At 40.0% G+C, this 21,290-nt stretch overlaps 1 protein-coding gene across 6 annotated transcripts in view; it reads left to right on the forward strand.

Moving 5' to 3' along the window:
* SHOC2 (SHOC2 leucine rich repeat scaffold protein) overlaps positions 1-21,290 on the forward strand; it is a 70,665-nt gene that overhangs the window by 19,616 nt on the left and 29,759 nt on the right. For all 6 annotated transcript variants that reach the window (XM_064464137.1, XM_064464139.1, XM_064464138.1 and 3 more), the window contains exon 2: positions 8,255-9,192. In XM_064464137.1, coding sequence (XP_064320207.1) covers positions 8,490-9,192 — 703 coding nt within the window. In that variant the 5' untranslated portion in view covers positions 8,255-8,489. The remainder of the gene's footprint in view (positions 1-8,254; positions 9,193-21,290) is intronic.

Raw genomic sequence — 21,290 nt, forward strand, 5'->3', positions numbered from 1 at the left:
CTTCTATAACTTGGCCAAAAACTAGTAGTTTTTTTTCCTGTAAAGGAGAAAAAGAGAAATTTCTCCATAAAACTAATTGTTGAGAACATAGAATAAATCTGAGTATGTATATTTTTGTACTAGCTAAATGAGTTCAAAGGGAGGGCACAAAAGATTATTTCTACCTCTAGGTACGTAAGGTGTAAGTGACTTTCTGTCTGCTAGTGTGGAGCCTTTTTGTCACGATAGGTCTGGACTTTGGTGTGTGACCTGGCACTTAGCGCGATGAAGTTGTGGTGGGTTGACCCTGGCTGGACATCAGGTGCGCACCACAGCTGCTCTATCACTCCTCTCCTCAGCTGGACAGGGGAGGGAAAATGTAACAGAAGGCCCATGGATCGAGATAAGAGCAAGAAGAGATCACTCAGCAATCACCATCCTGGACAAAACAGACTCAACTTGGGGAAATAAATTTATTACCAGTCAAATCAGACTAGGGTAAAGAGAAATACTGAATCTTAAAAACTTCCCCCACCCCTCCCTTTTCCCAGGCTTAACTTCCAATTTCTCTACCTCCTCTCCCCGAACAGTGCAGGGGGATGGGGATCAGGGGTTGGGGTCAGTTCATCACATGCTGTCTCTGCTGCTCCTGCATCCTCATGGGGAGGACTCCTCACACTCTTCCTCTGCTCCAGCATGGGGTCCCTCCCACGGGAGACAGTCCTCCATGAACTTCTCCAATGTGACTCCTTCCCACGGGCTGCAGTTCTTCACAACCTGCTCCAGCGTGGGTCCCTCCCATGGAGTGCAGCCCTTCAGGAACAGACTGCTCTGACGTGGGTCCCCTGCAGGGTCCACAGCTCCTGCCAGGAGCCTGCTCCAGCGTGGGCTTCCCACAGGGTCACAGCCTCCTTCAGACATCTACCTGCTCTAGTCTGGGGTCCTCCATGGGCTGCAGGTGGATATCTGCTCCACCATGAACCTCCATGGGCTGCAGGGGGACAGCCTGCTCTTGTGCCTGGAGCACCTCCTCCCCCTCCTTCTTCCCTGACCTTGGTGTCTGCAGGGCTGTTCATCTCACATATGCTCCTCTCTACCGCTGCAGTTGAGCAAGTTGTTCCCACACCCCCCCCTCCCCCGAACACGTTATCCCAGAGGTGCTACCACCATTGCTGATGGGCTCAGCCTTGGCCAGTGGTGGGTCCATCTTGGAGCTGGCTGGCATTGGCTCTGTTGGACATGGGGAAGCTTCTAGCAGCTTCTCACAGAAGCCACCCCTGTCGCGCCCCAGCTACAAAACCTTGCCACGCAAACCCAGTAAAGATGCTGCTCTCTGGAAGTGCTTATCTGGTGGCCAGTGAATGAAAAGAGACAGAAATGTCCGTGTGCCTGTGTTTGCTGTGGAAGGGGTGCGGTTGTGTCGGAAGCTGGGGTGGGTTGTCCTGGGAGATATGCCTGGTTCTGCAAGTACAAAGTGATCAACCTCCCAATGCTTCTTGAAACAGATTCGCTAATTTATAGTAACTTCAGCTTTAATTGCACCTAGGTTTGTAATTAGGTGCCTACATTTACAGATGTGTCTGCAGATTTAAGAAACCACAAGTAAAGCATAGCAAGCCTTCAAAAATGGTCTAGCTGTCCTCTTGGTCTGATGTTTGTGCTGTCATTCCCTTGGCTGCCAGGTTTTGCTCGAATGCGAGACTGGGTTATGTTCAGCTGTTCTGCAGCCGTGGAAGCAGCAAGAAGGCAGGGTCTTGGCTGCAGTCCTTTGGCAGATGAAGATACCCTGAAGGGCTTAGTGGGCTGTCGGGGTCGGGGCCTCCTTGCCGACCCAGCTCCACAGGCTCAGGCTGTGTGTGCAGGGGGGCAACAAGCTGCTCCCTCAGTGTGAGAGGGGATTAGGGGGGAAAGTGGGGTCACATCCAGATATATTGAAATCAAGCTTGATTGGTAGTCTATAAACTACCATCTCCTGGCCGTTCATTTACAAGACACAGATGAATTTAATGGTCAGCCCTCTCTGTTGAACAAGGCAGCTATCGCAGCCGGCATTAAGAACCATTACAGTATTATGATGCTGCTGCCATCGACCATCCTGTTGTACTCTGAAATAAAGGAGTTTTCTTCCCAAAGAAGAGAAAGTGTCTAGCTGGCGTATTTCAGGAGCACTACTTTTGTCGAGATAGATTAGGTGGCATTTTTGATCTATGGTGGTGCAATGGCTGGCTGTTCCCGTGCTGTCTCCATACCCCTGAATGAGGGTTTGTGTGTAGAGGAGCCGTGCAACCGCCTGCTGACTGATTCAGCAGTTTGCTCCCCGCTGGTCTGTGGTGGCCGCAGTGGCAGAAGCTCAAATGGACTTACGCAGATGAAAACTCTGTAGGTCAGATATTTGAAGCTAGTAAATTGTAGGAGAGAATGTGCTTTGTTTGCAAGTGACTTGTTGGCTTAAGCTGTTCGGGTTTTGAAATTAAACTAGTGGCCATCGGTTTTTTTGCATGTGTGGTATTGAGAATGGAAAGTTGTAGCTGCTCAGGCTAAACTTTAAATTTCATCCATTGCTTATTGATGTTTCATGTTTGTGGTATAGTGGCATATGAAATGCTTTTGATATATCCCATGGTTTTCTAAGTAGAAGGTCAACACTTGTAAGAAGGTAGATATTTTTCTGTTTGTTGTTTGTTTGTGAACAGGTGTTACTGCAATTACTAGACAGCATTTGAACTCTGCCTTGCTGTTAAAAGCCACTTAGGTCTGACTAATCAGTATTTCCTAAATCAGAATTGTGATCACAAAACATTTCTATTATATAGTGGAATCATTGTCTGCTTACTCTGGAGTGTCACATATGAGCTGATTGCTTATTTCTTCAATGTGTGTAATATTTGGAATGCTCCTGTTCTGTTATTTGGGTTGAAAAGCCCAAGATATGGTGTGTGTCCTTTGGGTTAAGTTTAGCACACACACAGAATGAGGAGAAAAATAATTCCTATTCCGTGATATAAAATTATACATGTAGTAATGTATTAGGCTTTAGTGAAAATGATGCCTTAGATATCACATGCTCAGAAACATTTATGATTTGAAGTGCCTGTTTTGTCTGGTGAAACACAGAACAGGAACAAGTAAGTGTTTAAGCGGAGCTGTAAAGTGACCATTTTGAAAGATGATGTGCCACAATCACGTTCCTTTGGCAGAAAAGACTGCGGTTGGTTAGCCTCATCTCTTGAGGGGGAAATATTTCAGCAGTGGGAGAATATTTGATTTCAATTAACAATTTTTTCTTCAAGCTATCTCTGAATATACAGGAAACTGCTATACTTGCAAGTCACAAGACACATAATGCGCCCTCTGAGAACTGAGGGATTGCTGAAAGTCGTGCAGGGACAGCCTCTTCTGGAGGAGTCCCACTGCTCGGGGCAGGGGCAGCGACACTTGCGGTGGGACCTTGGTGCCGTCAGCAAGGTGAGCTTTGGCCATTCCTGCTGGCTGGCCTCCTCTGGCACCTGGGGTTTGGTCACCCCGGCACCAGTGCAGCCCTGCGACCAGTCGCCTGATGTGGCATTTCATCGGAGCGCTGCATGCAAACTGCTCAAGAGTTTATTCACATAAACTCAAAATTAAAAGATGTAATGGGTGGAAATCTTTACTAAGCTGTGAAGTAATATTGGCAGTGGATTTTTTTTTTTTGAGGGGAGGTAGCAAAGTTGTTCTACAGTAGTGCATAGGAGACAGTTAAGTCTTTTACAGCCATATTTGAATAGCAGTTGGATGAAATCCTTTATCTTAAGCCTCATATTGTATTAGATAATGACCAGGAAGCATCAGTATTTATATTACTAAGTTGCAGGTGATAAGTTTAGTATTATTACTAGACTTGCAGACAAGATTGTTCCTGCATTACCATGGTTTTTTTATAAAACATTTATGGCATTAATGTTTTGGGTTCTGTTGTTCAGAGTAACTGAAATATCTTTTCAATTACTTGTACATATAAAAAAAAATCATCAGTAAAATATACAAGGTCAATGCGTTATTCTTTTCCAGGCAGCTGAGGAAGGTGATACAGTTTAAGCTGAAATTGTATGTGTTTCTGAAGTTTCATCAGTTACACTTGACAGAAAAAAATAAATACATCTGGATTATGTTCACCAGACATTAGGAGGAGTGAATTAAACTCTGATGCTGGTTATTTGTAGCTATTTACAAATATTTTACTTTAAAAAATCTGTAACAGGAAGAGATTATTTTCCTTAACTTCTCTAGAAGTTTTATTTTCCTTCCTATGCTGCACCAAGCAAGAGTCTTATTCAGTTTTCCAAATTCTCCAGCATATAATAGTTAAATGTTTTTATGTCAATTAATATTGACAGGAAGTCAGTTTGAACAGCATTGGAAAATGGAAGTAGTTGGCAGAACTGGCTAATTTCACTGAATTTCCTTTTGCTAAAAATATCTCTAAAAGAAGCTCTCCTTTAGAGATACAATGAATGCTTGTTTGTAGTTTAGAATTGATGATGACTCTTGTCCTTTAACCAAAAGGGCTTGAAAAATATGAATAACCTTTTGAAACATATTTAGCTTCCTCCGTAGTAATATGTAATTAAGCTCATGTCTGCCAAAAGTTTACATGCATGCTTAACTTGATGTATGTGAGTAACCCTGTCAGCTTGATTGATCTGCAGTGGAAATGGAAGTTCTGCAGAGATGCTTATGTGAAGTTGAGCATTTCGTTTGTATCGTGTTGGAAGGATTAAGGAGTTCTGAGTGTAGTTGCCCTGTTAAATTTTGAGACACAACTCTGTCACTAATGTAGGAAACGGCAAGATTTCAGTACTGCTAACTGAAAGCATACAGCATACAGATGTGTATCCTCATCTATTTTGCATGCAAGTATCTTAAAAATAATTTTAGGTTGCAATGGCAGTATTAAAAATTACAAAATACTAGAAATAGGATGAGTTTGATATAGTTATTTAGGTCCTGTGCTCCTGCTATATTATGATACAAGAACATAATACTGTACTTAAAAGACTGTACTTAAAAGCTCAGAACAGTTGTTTCACATGTTTCGCTAATTTGGGGTGTAAGTCAGCATTATTTGTTAGGAAGACTTCTTGCTCGGACATCTTTCACTTCACTCGTGGATGTTGATGATGTGTGGTGACGACCAAGGGGATTGTAGGATGTGAAAGGGTTGTCTCATGAATTACAGTTCTGCCCTGGTTCTGGTGCTTGCTAGGACTTTTCTCCTGAAATAAAACAAAGAGGGGAAGAAAGGTTTCAGGGGCGTCAAGAGTAACAGGAATCACCAGGGCACAAATGCTGCCTTGTGGCAGAGGAGTTCGCTGCTTCATGGAGTAACTGGGTGAAACCTGGCTGGTACCTGCTGTGCACCACCACTCTGCAGGGCGGTGGGACCTTCTGCTGTTGGGAATCCCAGCCCTGGTGAGTGGGCAGGGGAAAGGGGAGATGCCAGTGACTCCGGAGGGCTGAGGCTGCTCCAGTCGAGGCATTTCCTTTGATAAAATCCCCCCTCCATAAACCATTGGGTTTTATTGTGTTTCATCTGGAAAAGTTCTCATTATAAGCTTTTTTTTCTTATAAGTGCTAGTTGTAATCATTCTAGGTATTAGAGAATTACTTTATTTGAAAAGAAAGAGGGTAAACCTTCTCAAACTATTTTAAATACATTTTGGGTTCTCAGGCAATAATTAAAATCCTCAGTAAAGAGACAAAAATTACATAGGTGCAGTACATTTAACTGTTTGTCGCTCTGAACAGGGAGTATATTTTGAAGGCCTGTTGCAACTGTCAGCTTTGCTCCAGTTTCTGTGTGTTAGAAAACGGCTGCCTGTAGCTTGCCTGCAAGTTGACTGCCTCATAACATCTTTAACTGAGGTGATGTTGAAGTCTCTGGTCATGACCCTTTGTATTGCTCTGAATTTTCTTTATATGTCTCAGACGATCTTTTTAATGACTTTTCAATTTTTATCCTTTTGTATGGGTAATAGATATTTGTTCCTTACCAGAAAATGGAATGTTAAACTGGCATATTGAAACCAGGAGCTCCCCCCACTTTTTTTTTTAGGTACGATTAAAGTAATTGCTAACGAAGACAGTGAAATGTGTGCAGAGTATTTGGAGCATTTGCACTACCGAGCTGCTTTCAGCAGTACTAATCTCTAGCCATCTTTCCTTTCTGAGGCTCTTTCAAAACCTTCAGCTGCAGTGCCCATATGAAATGAAACAAATCTCTTGGCGGGTCCTAAATTTGATTAAATTGAAAGCTCGTGAGAGGAGCAGCCCTTTGAGTATTTTGCACTTCAGGGGCTCGATGCGGAGAAGTAGCTGTCTGGCACTGCTACATGGCTGAGTTTTCTGTGTACTATCTGAATTTAGAAACAGTGTTATTTTTTGGTTCTTTGTTACCTCTGATACTGAAAACAAATTGTCAGGCATTTCAGGCTCCCACCCAGCTGTGTTTTTTGCATTTGGAGTCATTAATTTCTTATTGCTGGAGTTTTATGGGCACGTAGATTATACAGTGCTGAGAACAAGTTTTAAAATATAATGTTGTGAGGTTGGTAATCTTGAGGATAGGTCAGGTTAATGGATGGTGTAAAAGCTGGGTGGAAGTCTTAAGGGTGCAGTGAGGAACCGGCTTGTGCTGCTCTAGAGAACTCTAAATTTCCAAGTTAAGAGCTGTTGTTGCTTGCTGCTGCTAGCAGCCATGGTCCTTCACAACGGAGTTGTCCAGAGCGCAGTAACTGGAGGCAGTAGGGTTTTCTGATATCATGGGGTTTGTAGCACACGCTTTGTGATACTGCAGCAGTAATGAATCAGGGTGAAGGACTGGAAGTCACCTCCTGGGGGAGGTTCTCTTTAGAGCTTTGTTACTAAACAGCTTGATTTGCAGCTGAGCTAAAGTGGCTTGCCCTTCTTACTCTCCTTAAATGGAGTTTATTTCTTTTTAATGTGAACAAATATATTGAGCAAAGCGTGCTCCTTTGTGTTCTCTGAGCATGTTTATGCTTGAAGGCAAGCATACATAGCATAACCATGCAATTAGAAATAGTTACATGAGCTTTGCTAAAAAATGTTTGTATTTCTAGTACTTGCTGATGGCTTAAGTATGCAAAATATTATTAATTGATTTTGATTATGAGCTTTATGAACTTGTGCAGAAGATGGAATGCCGGAACAGGGAGGCAGCTCCTGTGGAGGTTTTAAGGGCGTTTTAACATAGCTCACGTGGCCAGGGAAACAAGGTGCTCTTCTGAGATACAAACTCTCTTCATCAGTGAATGCTGTATAACAAAGAAAAGTTGATTCTAAGCTAAAAGGTGGGCTAACGCGGAGATGTGAAATTACTGTTGCCATTGATTGTTTATTTTATTCCACAAAGATACATTCAGAGACCTTTCCAGAGTATTCAGAATCGTGAAGTTCTCAGGCTTGTCATGTGTTTTGAATTGAAACATGAAGCAAAGCTACTTTCTATGATGCATGATGATTTTGTATAAATGTAAATGGGGTTCTATAGGTTTCAGACATCTGTTCGCTTATTAGGCTGCATTATAGTCATTGAAGGGGGAAATTCAAGATACTGTCTAAAGATACGTTATAGCCTACTCTCATGAGAAATACCTTCATAAATTTGCCTTTGTTGAAGTATAATATTATTTCTTCTGAGCTTTCAGTTGACTTTTTGATAGGTTTATTTTAAAAAGCCTTGTGTTTACATCTTCAAAGCATGTGAAGCTGGTGACAACGTTCTGCTCCATGTTAAAATCAGAGACCTGTGGTTCAGAGCCAGTCAGAAAGGAGATCTCTAGGCGAAGTGTTCATGTTACAGTAGCATATTAGATTTCACTGTAGATCAAACTGAGACTCTTTTGTGCTGAAAGAATAAGCCTGTACAGGTTTGTTTGAAGAGGCAGGCATTTAAAATTATAGCAAATTTTTATTGACTGATTAAGCATGGAGGGGAGAGAGAATATTAATGTTGATGACCAGCGTGTTACGCTAAGAACTAGTGAAGGCAGTATTATGTTTAAGTAGTATAATTTTTCTTTCCTCAAGTATACTAATTAATATAGCTCTTCTGCTACAGTGGGTCTTCTGAGCAATAGGTGTAGTATTTTTGGTTTTGCACTGGGGTTTTCACTGACATTTGAAAAGAAGGACAAATCATTAACCTGAGTTAGTGAACACAGGCTTGCTGTAGAAACATTCAACACTAACTTTCGCTTCTCTTCTCACTGTGTTACAGAAATACTAATACGGAGCATTTGACCTTCTAATCCCTACCACTGAATCTCCTGATACCAGGATTAGGAAAGAGTGCCTTCAGAACCAATATGTAGCAAATGGGTATCACACCTCCGAAGCTTCTCCCTTGGTTCAACGCTTGCATGCTTTAAGGATCCTTGTCGCCTCAGCAGTGAATTGTTCTTGTCAACTTCAGAAGCAGATTTCATGTGGTGCTTGCTAAACGTTGAGTCACCATGAGTAGTAATCTAGGAAAAGAAAAGGACTGTAAAGAGAAGGATCCAAAAGTCCCATCATCAAAAGAAAGGGAGAAGGAGGCCAAAGCCTCTGGAGGATTTGGGAAAGAGAGCAAAGAAAAGGAGCCTAAGACCAAAGGGAAAGATGCCAAAGATGGAAAGAAGGACTCCAGTAGCACGCAGCCTGGGGTAGCTTTTTCAGTGGACAATACAATAAAAAGACCTAATCCAGCCACAGGTACCCGCAAAAAATCCAGCAATGCTGAAGTGATCAAAGAGCTAAATAAATGCCGGGAAGAGAATTCAACACGCTTGGACTTGTCCAAGAGGTCTATACACATGCTTCCATCAGCTATCAAAGAGCTAACGCAGTTAACAGAACTTTATTTATACAGTAACAAACTGCAGTCCTTACCGGCAGAGGTGGGCTGTCTTGTGAACCTGGTGACACTGGCCCTGAGTGAAAACTCACTTACCAGTTTGCCTGACTCTCTTGATAACTTGAAGAAACTGCGCATGCTTGACCTGCGGCATAACAAACTTAGAGAAATCCCTTCGGTGGTGTATAGGCTAAGCTCTCTCACCACTCTTTACCTACGCTTTAATCGTATAACTACTGTGGAAAAGGATATCAAAAACTTGTCAAAACTCACCATGCTTAGCATACGAGAGAACAAAATCAAGCAACTACCTGCTGAAATTGGTAAGCGATTACACTGATTGAAAATTTAATTCTGTGCTTATGTTCATTTTGCAATTTAGTTAAGTATATGTAAACTGCCACTTCTCCAGGTGCCTTTACCTATTTAAAACTTCATAAAATTATGCTGATGATCATACTGTTGCAATGTTAGCTTATATTGAGAATAATCAATACCTTGGATTTTTTTAACAACAAAAGCTCTTTTTCTTCATCTATCATCTTTAAAATCAGATGTATCTTGTTTTCATCTTTGCCTTGTGCTTTCACATATTGTGTCTTCAAAGCCCAGATGGTTTAAAAAGAAAAAGGTATGGGGCATATTTCATTTTAAGATTTCTTTATAAATCATTTATGAGCTGTTGCAAGTTATAAATGCATTATGGGCATGTTTCAGAGGGGTGTGACCATGGTAATACAAGGTAGAATAGGTAGCTACATGCTGTTACTGCGAGCAAGCTGTTGGATGCCATAGCTGTTAATAATGTAGGTTAATGATTTGTGAAAAACCTCTACCTTTTATGTCATGAATATATTAATACATGGACTCTTAATAGAAAGTGACCAAAAGTTGTATGCATGGCTGATGATTCTTAAAACTTTTTAAATGAATAATATTTGTTTTTCCAAACATTGTTATGAAAGTTTGAAAGATGGGGAAATAGTATGAAAGTGGCTTATTAATTTAAATAGTTTGTTACAAAAAATGTGCTGGAGTAGCTGTATATCAAGAACCCCTAAGTTCTCCCTAATAGGTTCTGATTCATGGAAAACACCTCTTTAACACAGTGTTTCAAACAACGTTTGAACAATGCGTGTGCCTCATAAAAGGGAGAGTCTATCATCAGTGGTTTCTTTCTATGCATCACCAGCTTTTAAAATACAAGCATAGCTTTAATCCCTTTAGGGGGAGGGGGAGCATAAGCTTCATGCAGTTAAGAAACTGCTTCAGCTTTCTTCAAGTGAGGCAAAAAACTTGTAAAAGCCCTTGTAACACTATGAGTAATAATTCCTGTGCCCTGTTTTTAAAAGCTGCTGTGGGACTTTTTCCTGTTAACCAAACCAGTGTGCGAGTACGTTAAAGGTTACTGAAGTTGGCCCCTATGGTCACTAATTTTGCAAAACTTGGGAAATGCTCCTGTTTGGATCCCTAATAGAGCTTTTTCAAACCAGCAGTGTTTGCCTCTTTCTCCTGCACCTTGATATGCAAGATACATAAGATAACATGTTCTTGATGGCAGGAACTCCTGGGCACGGCTCAAACTGCCAGTCATGTTACCAGCAATGTCCGGTACACACAGCTTCTGTACATGATAAGAGGAGTGAAGAAATGTATGAGGCTGTCAGTTGTTGGTCTGCCTTCGGCTTCCTGTAGCAGCTGTTGGAATGGATTCTACTATAGCCACAGAAGCAGATTTTTGCTAGGCAAAATTTTGATGGTTAATGTGGGATGTTTCCTGATCAACATGATTTCTGAGCTGGCACGAGCACCTCAGCAATCCTGGGAATTTCCCCGGGGAGAACTGGGGAATTATAATTTTGACCTATTTTTACACTTGACTTTAAGTCCAACCGCCTCTTTGAATCTTTTACTAATCAAAGAATCATACTGGAAACCATGAGTCTGATGTTTGCAAAAAAAACCAAAACAAACCAACCCCAGCATACCATGTGTTTCTACAGACATTGAAGAAATTGAGGCAGATTTAGCTGGTTGAGCTGTATTACACATTTGTCAGTACTTTATCTGGGCCTGTTTGTGGCTCAGTTATTAAATGTAATCTAGCAAAGAGCCAGCTTCTGAGGTTCAGCTGGGGATAGTACTGCATAAATTTAAATCAATACTAGTGTGTGAAGAAAAAACTTCTGTGAGATGTTGCATTCCAGTGTTAGATGTTGCATTCCAGTGTTTGGTGTTGCCCTTCAGAAACTTCTTGTAGGTGTGTTTGATACTGCAGACATTATTGTTGCTGCTGGAATCTCTTTGTTTCTTAACTATTTTGTTTGTTGAATTCTTATGGTTAAGTTTACATTGAAGTATATGGTTTCTGTATATGTTTGTTCACAATAATCTTGAAAGAGATCATGTGGAACAGTTTCATGGAGAAATTTAGTAGATATATGTATCATGAAGGAATATGTGACTTTTTTCTTTTTTTTTTATTCTTGTCTTGATACGCATATAGGCAGTGTTCTCAGTTCTTTATCAAACCCTAGCTTGAGCACATTAACTACTTTACTTCTGTCTTTGTATTCAGCGGTTAGTTGTGCCTGTATTTGTATTGTGATAATGCCCATGTTCCTTGTTACGGGTCAGCACCTCATTGTGGAAGGCATTTTAGAAGCACAAATGCAAGACGACTGTAACCCTTATAAAGAATTTAGAAGGGAAATCGCTCTGTTCAACAGCATCCTTTTTTATTCAAAGTAAATTTCTCTGACTAGGTTGCCTGCAATTCAGTCAGTTAAAAAATAAAAAAAGGATTTCTAAACTTAAGTAACACAAATAATTTTAACTGCTAAGACATACAAAAAAGGTGTTTGAAAACCTTTTTTATCAAATAGCAAAAACAGACAAGATAAGTTTCACTTTTGTAATTGATTTCTACTCACTCACTTTCATGTATCTTCGTTCTAGTACAAAGATGAAATGTTTGAGTTGGAAACACAGCTGAAAAATGAAACTGCTGAGAAATGTATTTCTTACTTTCCAATGGAATTTCTCTTTTTGTAAACACTTGTTATTTCTCTACATTTTACATGTGCACATTTAAAAAAACTTACCTTTTAAGTCCCAATAATTTTAATCCCTTGTATGTTTATAATGCAGTTCCTAAATACTACATACAAGCCAACACTTACATTATCAGCTTGTAAATAACACAAAATTTTGTTGCTGCAAAGCGGGAAGTAAAATGAGGCCATTATCTTTTATAAAGCAATATCATGTGGAGCACTTCAAATTCTTTTCGAAAATACCCCATTGTTCTAAGGCCTAAGGCTCACATATCTGATGGTAAGCTAGTGTGCTTGTTCAACTTTTTAAAAATTCAAAGCTTATGTAACCCACTGACTTGGCCAGCCAGGAAGAGTCTTGCAGCAGTTAGCTATGATGTGTTTGTGTTGCCAGTCTGGTACACAACTATGCGAAGAATCCTTGGTTTTCTTTGCTTTGTCTTTTGGAGGTAGATGTGCTACAAAAGGTTACCCTGGACCAAAAAAAAAATAATTTAAACCCAGAGGCTTCAGTGTGGCAGATGGATGCTGATACTGTTCCCTCAAAGAGCCAGCGTTGAGTGTGATGGAATTAGTCTTATACTGGTGCTAGAGAGTTGTGACAGCATTCACGCCCACTGAACACAAAATACCAGTTCTGTATAATTATAAAAGGCTTTCCAACTAGAGGACCTTGCTGCTTTGAAATAAAGGGTCACCTGATTTGTAAGCAATCATCCTATTTAATTACTTTTCTAGGCATCTTTAGTCTCCAGCCTTATAAAATAAAGTTTATTTTCCTCCTTCTTTCAGTGAAAGAAATCAAAAGTATGTCCTGGAGTTTTAAGTGCTCTGATGTTTGAGAACTTTTTCCCAACACCCAATATGTCTGAGTAGTTGATTTTTGTGCCAGTGATGTTTCACAGTTCTTAGATGCGGCAGTTTCCCTCTGTTGCTTACATTTGCTCTCCTACTGTATGTGCTGCAGTAGTTGTACCTTCTCCCAGCTGTTACTCAGACTACAATTTTAGTCTTGCATAAAATCTCCATTCCTTCTGGCACCCCACTGTTTTCTGTGTTGTCTTGTCTTTTGTACACTGAGCATGCTTGATAGGTTTGAACAGACCATTCCAGATGAGAGTTTCACTCTTTGTGCTGGAGATAACTGTGCATCTGGATCATATTGCAGCTATATTAGATTTAGCATACAAATGCTCTTGTGACCACCTAAGACACCTGCACTCTTTGCCTTCTCTGTTCTCCCTCTCCACCAGAGGTCAACCTTGTGATCCTAGTAGAATTGCACTCTTTTTTACACTACTAAATTTCGTACAGTGTCTATTATTTTTAGTTACCTGTTTCTTCCAATGCCTCTAGCTTGCTAGAAAACCCTTGCTTTTAGACTAAGTAATTGCTGTAGACACTGTCAAGATTGGTCATTGAGGTGGATTCTTTAGAGTTCTGGAGAGGTAGTCTCCATCCAAGCTGATACTTTTAGTCCTGTTACGTCCGTAGCAAGTTGTAGTCAATTCTTCAGGTGTCTTGACATCTTTTTCTAGTCACCAGAGCCTCCTAGTTATCTTCTGTATTCTACTCCATTAGACATCTTTGTGGAGTCTAGGTTAATTAGACTGAATAAACTAGATCTTCCATATTTTTTTAGAAAACTGCTTTTAACTCTTGGCATAACTCTTTATACCAAACTAATTTAATATTTTACTGATATTTTTTCAAATCACTTTTTGTCTCTCTCTTTATGCCTTTTACTTTCCTGCAAATTCTGTTGGTCTGCATAGTGTTTAGATGACTGAAGTTGTCAGCATCTCCCTTTGTTATTTCTCCTATCTTAAATTTTGAATTGATAGTCTCCAATCCTGTGGTAATGTTCCTTATTTGATAGATGACATGTAGAAACTATACTAGTGGTCATGTGATTTCAAAATAAGTTTCTTGAAATGCTTATCTAGAACATCAACTGCTTGCTGTGCAAGCATACAGTATTAATACTTGTTAGAAATAGATTCCTTTTAGGGAAACCTGAAACAAACTCTAAAACATTTCTGGAAAGTCTGAGTGAAGGTAAAACACTTAAAAAGTTGTTTGCAAAACATAGTTTATCAGATTTTAAGTGGTCCTGGAAACTGCTTTAAAACAACTGACCTGTTAAGTGTGTATGTTCTTGAGGAAAACCTAGAAGAGGTGAACCTACCAGCACTGAGCTGCTGGGAAGTAGTCTAAAGTTTGGTTCTATTTTGGGCTTTAAACTGTCTTTAGTAGTTAAAAAACATAGACTTAAATGAGGTGACTACACTGGGGGAAAAGTTGCTTTGCATTTAAAACAAACAGTGAGAAAGAGGAAGTGTAATTATCTAGAGTTAGTCAACAGATGTGTGTGTTTCTGGTCTTTTTTTTTTTCTGCCCCAGAATTCAGAACATCTCATTCTGTTGCATCCAGTTGCTTTATTATAGGTAAAATGATGACAGTAAGATTCCCTGTCTTTTCAATATTCAGAAGGCTTCTTATTTTAAAATAGTTATTTACTCAAGTGAACTTATGCAGTAAATGAAAAAATTAAGAAAATAACTGTATTTTGGAAGAAGGATAGTCTTTTAGTAATTCATCAAAACCTGGAACAGGTTGCTCAGAGATGTTGTGGAGGCCCCATCCCTAGAAACATTCAAGGTCAGGTTGGATGGGGCTCTGAGCAACCTGATCTAGCTGAAGATGTCACTGCTCACTGCAGGGGGGTTGGACTAGATGACTTCTAAAGGTCCTTTCCAATTCAAACTGTTCAATGGTTCTGTGGAACTCAGGCTCTGGGTACCTAGCAAATAATTGGTACTAGTCATTTATTGGACTTCTCTTAACACTTTTCCAGCAACATATATATTGCTTATACATTTTCAATGTGATTGAAATTATTTTAATACTGTACAGTAATCTGAGGTCTTGATATGCATTGTTGTATTTTCAAATATAAATATATTTGTGTGAATAAGATCTAAAAATACTTAAAAATCCATTTAATGGAAGACATATCCCAAGTTTTTTTAATAACTTTTTTTGCATGTCTAGCCAAAAGCTCTTTTCAAGAGTAGCTGAATTGGGGAGTTTTCATGAAATGGATGTGCTGATGTCTAACAGCTTCATGATGCTGAAAGGGATACTATCCACTCCCCACCTCAGCTTCCCAGGGGCTCACTTCTGCCTCTTTCATCTCAGCTGTTTCTTGGTGAGCTGATTTATCTCACACAACTAACAGAAAAATTTTAATGGTTTTGCTACTTTTGTTGTCTATTAGTTTAGTTTAGTTGAAATCAGTGAAGTTTCAGATAAGACTGGAACTGGTGGAGGAGGAGGAGGAGGAGTGGGAGAGCATGAACTGGAACAGAGCAGGACTGCCACTTTTGCCTGCACTGAGCTGTTAAATCACCTTGGCTTGCTGCAGCTCACTTAAACCTCCCAGGCAGGATTGCTCATGGTGTGTAAGAGCATGTGAAGTGCACTGCAAGTGGTTTGAAGAAGGATGGATTGCTCTCTGCAGAGAGCCATAGAAAATGCATCAGCTTGTATTTTCAGAATCTTTTTTTCTTCCTTTTCCCCCTGCTTTCCATGTCTTGTTTCACAAAACCCTGTGTAGTTTATTGGAGTCCTGGTAGCATCAGCTCAGCCCCACTGTCCTGAAGCAATTTTTTGTTATATTTTTATGTATACTGGTGAGAATTCATTGGTACAAGTGTCTTGATGGCAAAGCTGCTCTATGTTGCTCTTTGTGAACCTAGTCTTTCTTACAAATTGCATCCTACCTAACAGTGGTGGTAAACTTTCAGAGTGTATCTTGCCCAGTATCCTGCTTCTCACTGTAGCCCTAAACAAACATCTGTATAAAACCAGGGTAAGTGTATGTATGAGGCTTAGCCTGACTCCTTTCCCAGATCCAGCTATTTTCATAACAGGGATTTGCTGAGTCTGGTACTGCATGTCTTTTCAGGTCTCTCTTCCAAGGGCTTGACCATTTTTTCCCTTTAAACTCCTATAAATGCTTTGCATCCTTAGCAAGGTCCACAAGTGTGCTTCGAACGTTGTTCTTGATTAAAAGGTCACTGTTATGCAGCTGTTGAAAAAAAATATATATACGCACACTGAGTGCAAAAGCAGAACTTACTTGTTCACTTGACTCTTGAATCTCTGGTGGCATCCATGACATAAAACTTTAATGGAAAGGTTTCCATGTGGAAGCTTTGCCAAAACACAGTCTGGAGGGATAACTGTGGAAATGAGTTCACAAGGTGGACTCCAGCTTCATTGCCATAACTGGTAAATTGTCTGTTCCACTGAGATCAAAAAGTTGAAGATTAGAATAGAAGAATGTGAATGCTTTGGTGAGTCAGGCAGTCAGCACGAGAAGGATGAAAACCAGAGGAACTGTCTTGGGATGAGGCCAAGCAAATGCTTCAATTTGCAGGCTGTTACTTAAGCAAGCCTTTTGCATTTCTTGTATTGAGAGTTTTATTGCATTCCTCCATGTTGTGTTGAAGGAATTGTTTTGCACAATCAAGTTGATAATATTTTCTTTGATGAATGCAAAGACAAGGTTGCGTCTTATACCGGTTTTGGATATTTTTGTCCTCTTCACACATGCAGCTCAAATAGGTTCAACACAGTTGAAATGACGTTTGCATAGTTTCTGCAAGTTTCTTAAGGTTCCAAATACTGTGTTTTCTGTCTGTGAATGCAACTCTTATTCTATGGAGAATCTGGTCAGGGCTGTTCTGCAAGGGAAATATTTTTAGATTGTAATTCAGGGAATCTGCCTACACCAGACTTGGAATGTCTCTAAGACTCTCTTCTGTTCCTCCCTTCCCCCATCTACCCAATATTTAGATAATTTGTGGTTTCTTCACTACTTTGAAACTCTTTTTCATAACACTTGCACCTGTTTGTTTTTCAGTAGCATAGACAGCAAACCAGATGTGTGCAGCTGCATTAGTTCATGTCTACTCACTGCATGCTGAATATAGCGCCTCCTTATTAAATGACTTGTTAGTTGCAGAGCTTTTCAGTGATGCTCTGAATTTCATTTCCCCTTTTTTTAGCAGACCTGACAATATAGAGAAGTATTTATTTGTTATTTGTATCTAAGAACCCCTTCTTCTGTTTCAGCAGTTTGAAGGAAGCCAAGTTGTGTTCTTGGGCTTAGGTGGCACGCTAATGTTTGCAAACACAGCAGTTGAGAATATTTTTCTATTTTTGTATTCTAATGTGATAAAAGCATGAAGTTGTGAACAGAAGTGGAATAAATATAGGCACGGATACATGTGTGCTGCTCCTTAAAAGTCAGAAAATGATTGCTTATTTGATCCAATTCTAGTTGCTTTCCTGAGCTGCAGGAAGGGTGAAGAACTTGATTTTGGCTAGCTTCAGCTTTGGTGTCTGGGTTCTGATTCCTGTGAAGGCTCTTGTGGGGACTTGGTTTCATCTTGTCAGCTACTCAAATTCCTCCTGATAACGTTTTTCTTTAGACTGGTTTTAGGATAATGACTAAGTAGTCCTGCCTTTTTGATCTACTTGCAGAGCTTACTGGGATGATGCACCGAGTGTAAATACTTACAGCTTGTTAGAAGTCCAGCTTTTTTTTTATATCAATGCTGCAATTAACTGTTTGAATACTTTCATAAATGCTGAACAGAGGGAAATGACTGCTTCCCTCAGGCTGCCATTGCTAATGCAGCCCGGTAGGTGGTTAGCCTTGATTACTTGAGAGGAAACAGGCTTGTTCCACACTCAAAATGAAGAGGATCCAAGATGTGACCCCAGGTTCAGCTTCACCAGGACCCCCCAGTCCTTCCCAGCAGAGCTGTTTCCTTGCTGGCTGGTGCAAGGCTGTACTGCTTTACAGGGTTATTCCACACTAAATGCAAGACGTCGTCTTTGGCACTTCATGAGGTTCCTGCTGGTTTATTCTACTGCCCAGCTCAAATCCTGCCTTGAGCCCTTGCTAAGACTGTTTCTTCTACATGTTTCACATGTTTAAAATGTTGTTTGAACATGTTTTTAATTTTATTTATATTTGTTACTTTCAGTTATAAACAATAAATAAGAAGAGTTTGGCTGCTCTGTCTTGTTGTAGCTTGTTTTAGACCATATTTTGAGCCTTTCTTTTCAGTTAAGCTTAGCTTCTGTGTTTTTGAGTGATTCCCATAACTAGATCCTGTTGTGCATTCTGCAAGTTCTAAATATTTTACTGTGCTTATTTCTTACTTCTATGAATATTTTAACTTTGGTACGTAAGTCACTTGTGACCATATTAAAATTGCGTTCTTTCTACTCAATAATTCTTCTGTGCAAGTTATAGTTGTGTGGTAATAATTCAAAATAGCTCTGACTGTTTAACTGTTCCTTTGGGCAGTCGGTAATGCACAGCAAAACGTTCAGGCTGTCTGTTACAGTGATGTACTCAGATCTCAGAGAGGGAAAAGATTCTGAAACTGTAGAATTGTTCTTTTTTTTTCTAAAAACAGGACACATCCCAAAGAGTTTTGTAGACAGACTAAAAATTCTTTTGCCTGTTTGGTTTTTTTTTTGGTGCCAGCAGAGAATCTAGTGAGAGATGAATAACTAGCAAAGTTATGGGAACTATTTTTAATGTGTTCCCAGCATTGCTGATTTTGGGTAATTCTTTACAGATTAGCTTACAACCAGTGTTCTGACACATCAGCCTGAAGTCCCACTAATATTTGCGTTCTCCTCTTCCTTGTACTTTCCATAACAGTTTTGATCTTCTTGCTGTGTCATCTGGCCCAGGATTTATCATGTCATGAAGGATTTCATAATTTTCAATCTGCTTAAGCATGGGCAGGCACAGAGTTAATCCAGTGGAAAACAGGTTACATTACAAATTGTGTTTGCCATCCAGGAGTGTTGCCCATGCAGTGAATTAGTAGTAGGAGACTCTGAAGGCTCTTTGCTGTCGATTTATACCCTTTCCGTATATGACTGTTAATTTGTGTGTGCTTCTATACTTTTTCAATGAAGCCGTATTTTAAATAGCCAAGAAGAATTTTCAGAGTTGTGTAAGTCAGGGCATGTAACTTGGTCCTTTCTGGTCCTCTTGTCGTAACAGGCTTTCAAGGCTGGCCACATAATAGGACTATCATTCTGCCTCATTATGTAGAAAATAATAGTTATTTCATAATGCTGGGGTTTTTCAGCAGGTATATTTAGCTTTGTCATACTATAACATTTAGTCTCCGTGCATATGAGAACAACAGTGGGTGATTGCTCACTCCACCTTTGTTAAGGATTGTTGAGAGGTATAGTTAGCTGTGTTTTTAACAAAGTTTTTAACTGGAAGGTGGTTTGGAGTCTTCACAAATTATTTTATCTGAAAAATGCATGTCAATTCTCTGAAATCTTGTTTATCTTGTAGAACCTCTTAAAATTTAAGTTTTTAAAAACTACATAATAGGGTGTAACTAACCATTTTGTGAAGATTATTTATAGAGAAACTGGTTTATATATTTCATATGGGCATTACTTCTATTTCAAAATCTTTTATTGTCAAGCCAGCTAGTACATGCAATTTCTGTCTGCTTTCTTGGCAGATTTTGAGCTTCAGTTGCCTTTTTTTTTTCCTTGCAATTACAGTGTAATATAGTATTAAGAAAAAAAGAAAAACCCAACCACAAACCCCAGTACCTTCCTAGTTTATTTTTTAATTGCTCTGAGGATGCTTGTTGCTTCAATGCAGTTGCAAGTAGTCCATAGAGAATCCTTTCCTCACTACTTCTGGCTTAAAATTTGTCTGTTTTGGCCCTTACTTGTGGTGAAAAGAGTTAGTTCATTTTACCTGTGATTACTATTTCCGTAAAGTAGTGCTTGCCTTACTCCAGTGATTTCGGGTGTTCAAGCAGTGCTTTGGTGGAGTGATGCTGGAGTTGTCCATGTGGTGAACGGCAATGGGTTTTTCTTTAGTAAACTTTCGGTTAAGGCTGATTCTGAGGTGCAGCACACTTCTAGCTGGTGTATTTCTGTTAAATTGATTAAGATACAAACGCGTTTCAGCAATGTTTCTGTAGTACACCAGAAAAGAGCAAATGTTGATTCTTTTAATATGAATAAGATCATGAGCCCCTTGCTCATGAGCCATTTTTTTTGTACCTATCTTTTAGGAAAACTTTCTTTTTGATTTTGAGATAATGCTTTTTACACTGGCCAAGCAAAAATGTCAGATTTCAATTGCATCTTGGTGAAACTTACTTTCATCTTTCTTGAGGAGCGGTTCCTTCAGTACAGTTGCCAGTGTTCAGACAATAAGAAGGACACTTCCAGTCACTGAAACAAGCTGGCTTTACATTGTCTCCTAGGAAGAGCGTTGTGCAGATGGCTTGAAGTTTGGCTGCTTTGTTCTTGCAGATCATTATTCTTTGTATTGATTGTTTATGCCATGTGTTTATCCTGGCATAACTTGTGAAAGAGCTGCTGTTGTGCAGCAGTGCAGTGCACAGTGGGTCCATTCATGGGGTAAATCACTGCCATCAGTCAGTGGTGAAAGAGCTGCCCCTGCTCCTTAGCTGCTGGCCTGCCGGCAGCGCGCTCTCCATGGCCGGAGTGGTTCTAGTCCCACGTACTGGGATGTTTTCAGTAGTGTTGGTCATGGTACCTTGGAAAATAGTTTAAGGAGAAGATGGGACAGATGGTGCTGACTGGCCACAGGGCGTGACCAGCATTGGTTTGGACTGGACCCTTTTATTGCCTTATCCCTCTATTTTCCCCCACTTGTCCATCTTAAACCATGTTGATTCCTCCCTTTTTCCTTCCCTAAGGATCCCATAGTAACTCTTACCATCCCAAGCTGCTCTTCCCTGCACCTCATAGTAGGTGTTCAAGCCCTATATGCAGTAACAGCCCTCAGTCTGTGAGGTGCTCTGGAGACCCTTTCCATTTACTCACTGTCATGGGCCTCACACTGGCCATGGGGCTGATCGCTCTCCTGGGACAGTCAGTATTTGGGTTCTACTACCCACTGCTGGGCCTCTGTGTGCCTTTGCGTGTGAAGATGAGCCTCTATCACGTCAACTAAACTTTTTTTTTACCTTGTTAAGCATATTGGATGTAAGAATTTTTTCCATACATCATGGAGAACAACAGGAGAAATGTACCTTGAGTGCTTTTTGTTGACTTACACACACTGTGGTGTGTCTCAGCAATTCAAGTCAAAGTACTGAAAGAATTTCAGTGCCAACAGCACTTCATCTCCCCTCTCCCGCTGCCCTTAGGGGGGAAAAAAGAACATTTTGGTAAGATGCTATCAAACCATAAGTGTTATTACTTCCAAGAGCAAGATTCCTTACTGAACAATGAGAACTAAAAGCTGAAATTGCTT

Source organism: Phalacrocorax carbo, chromosome 12 (genome assembly GCF_963921805.1).
Source record: "Phalacrocorax carbo chromosome 12, bPhaCar2.1, whole genome shotgun sequence".
Classification (NCBI taxonomy): domain Eukaryota; kingdom Metazoa; phylum Chordata; class Aves; order Suliformes; family Phalacrocoracidae; genus Phalacrocorax; species Phalacrocorax carbo.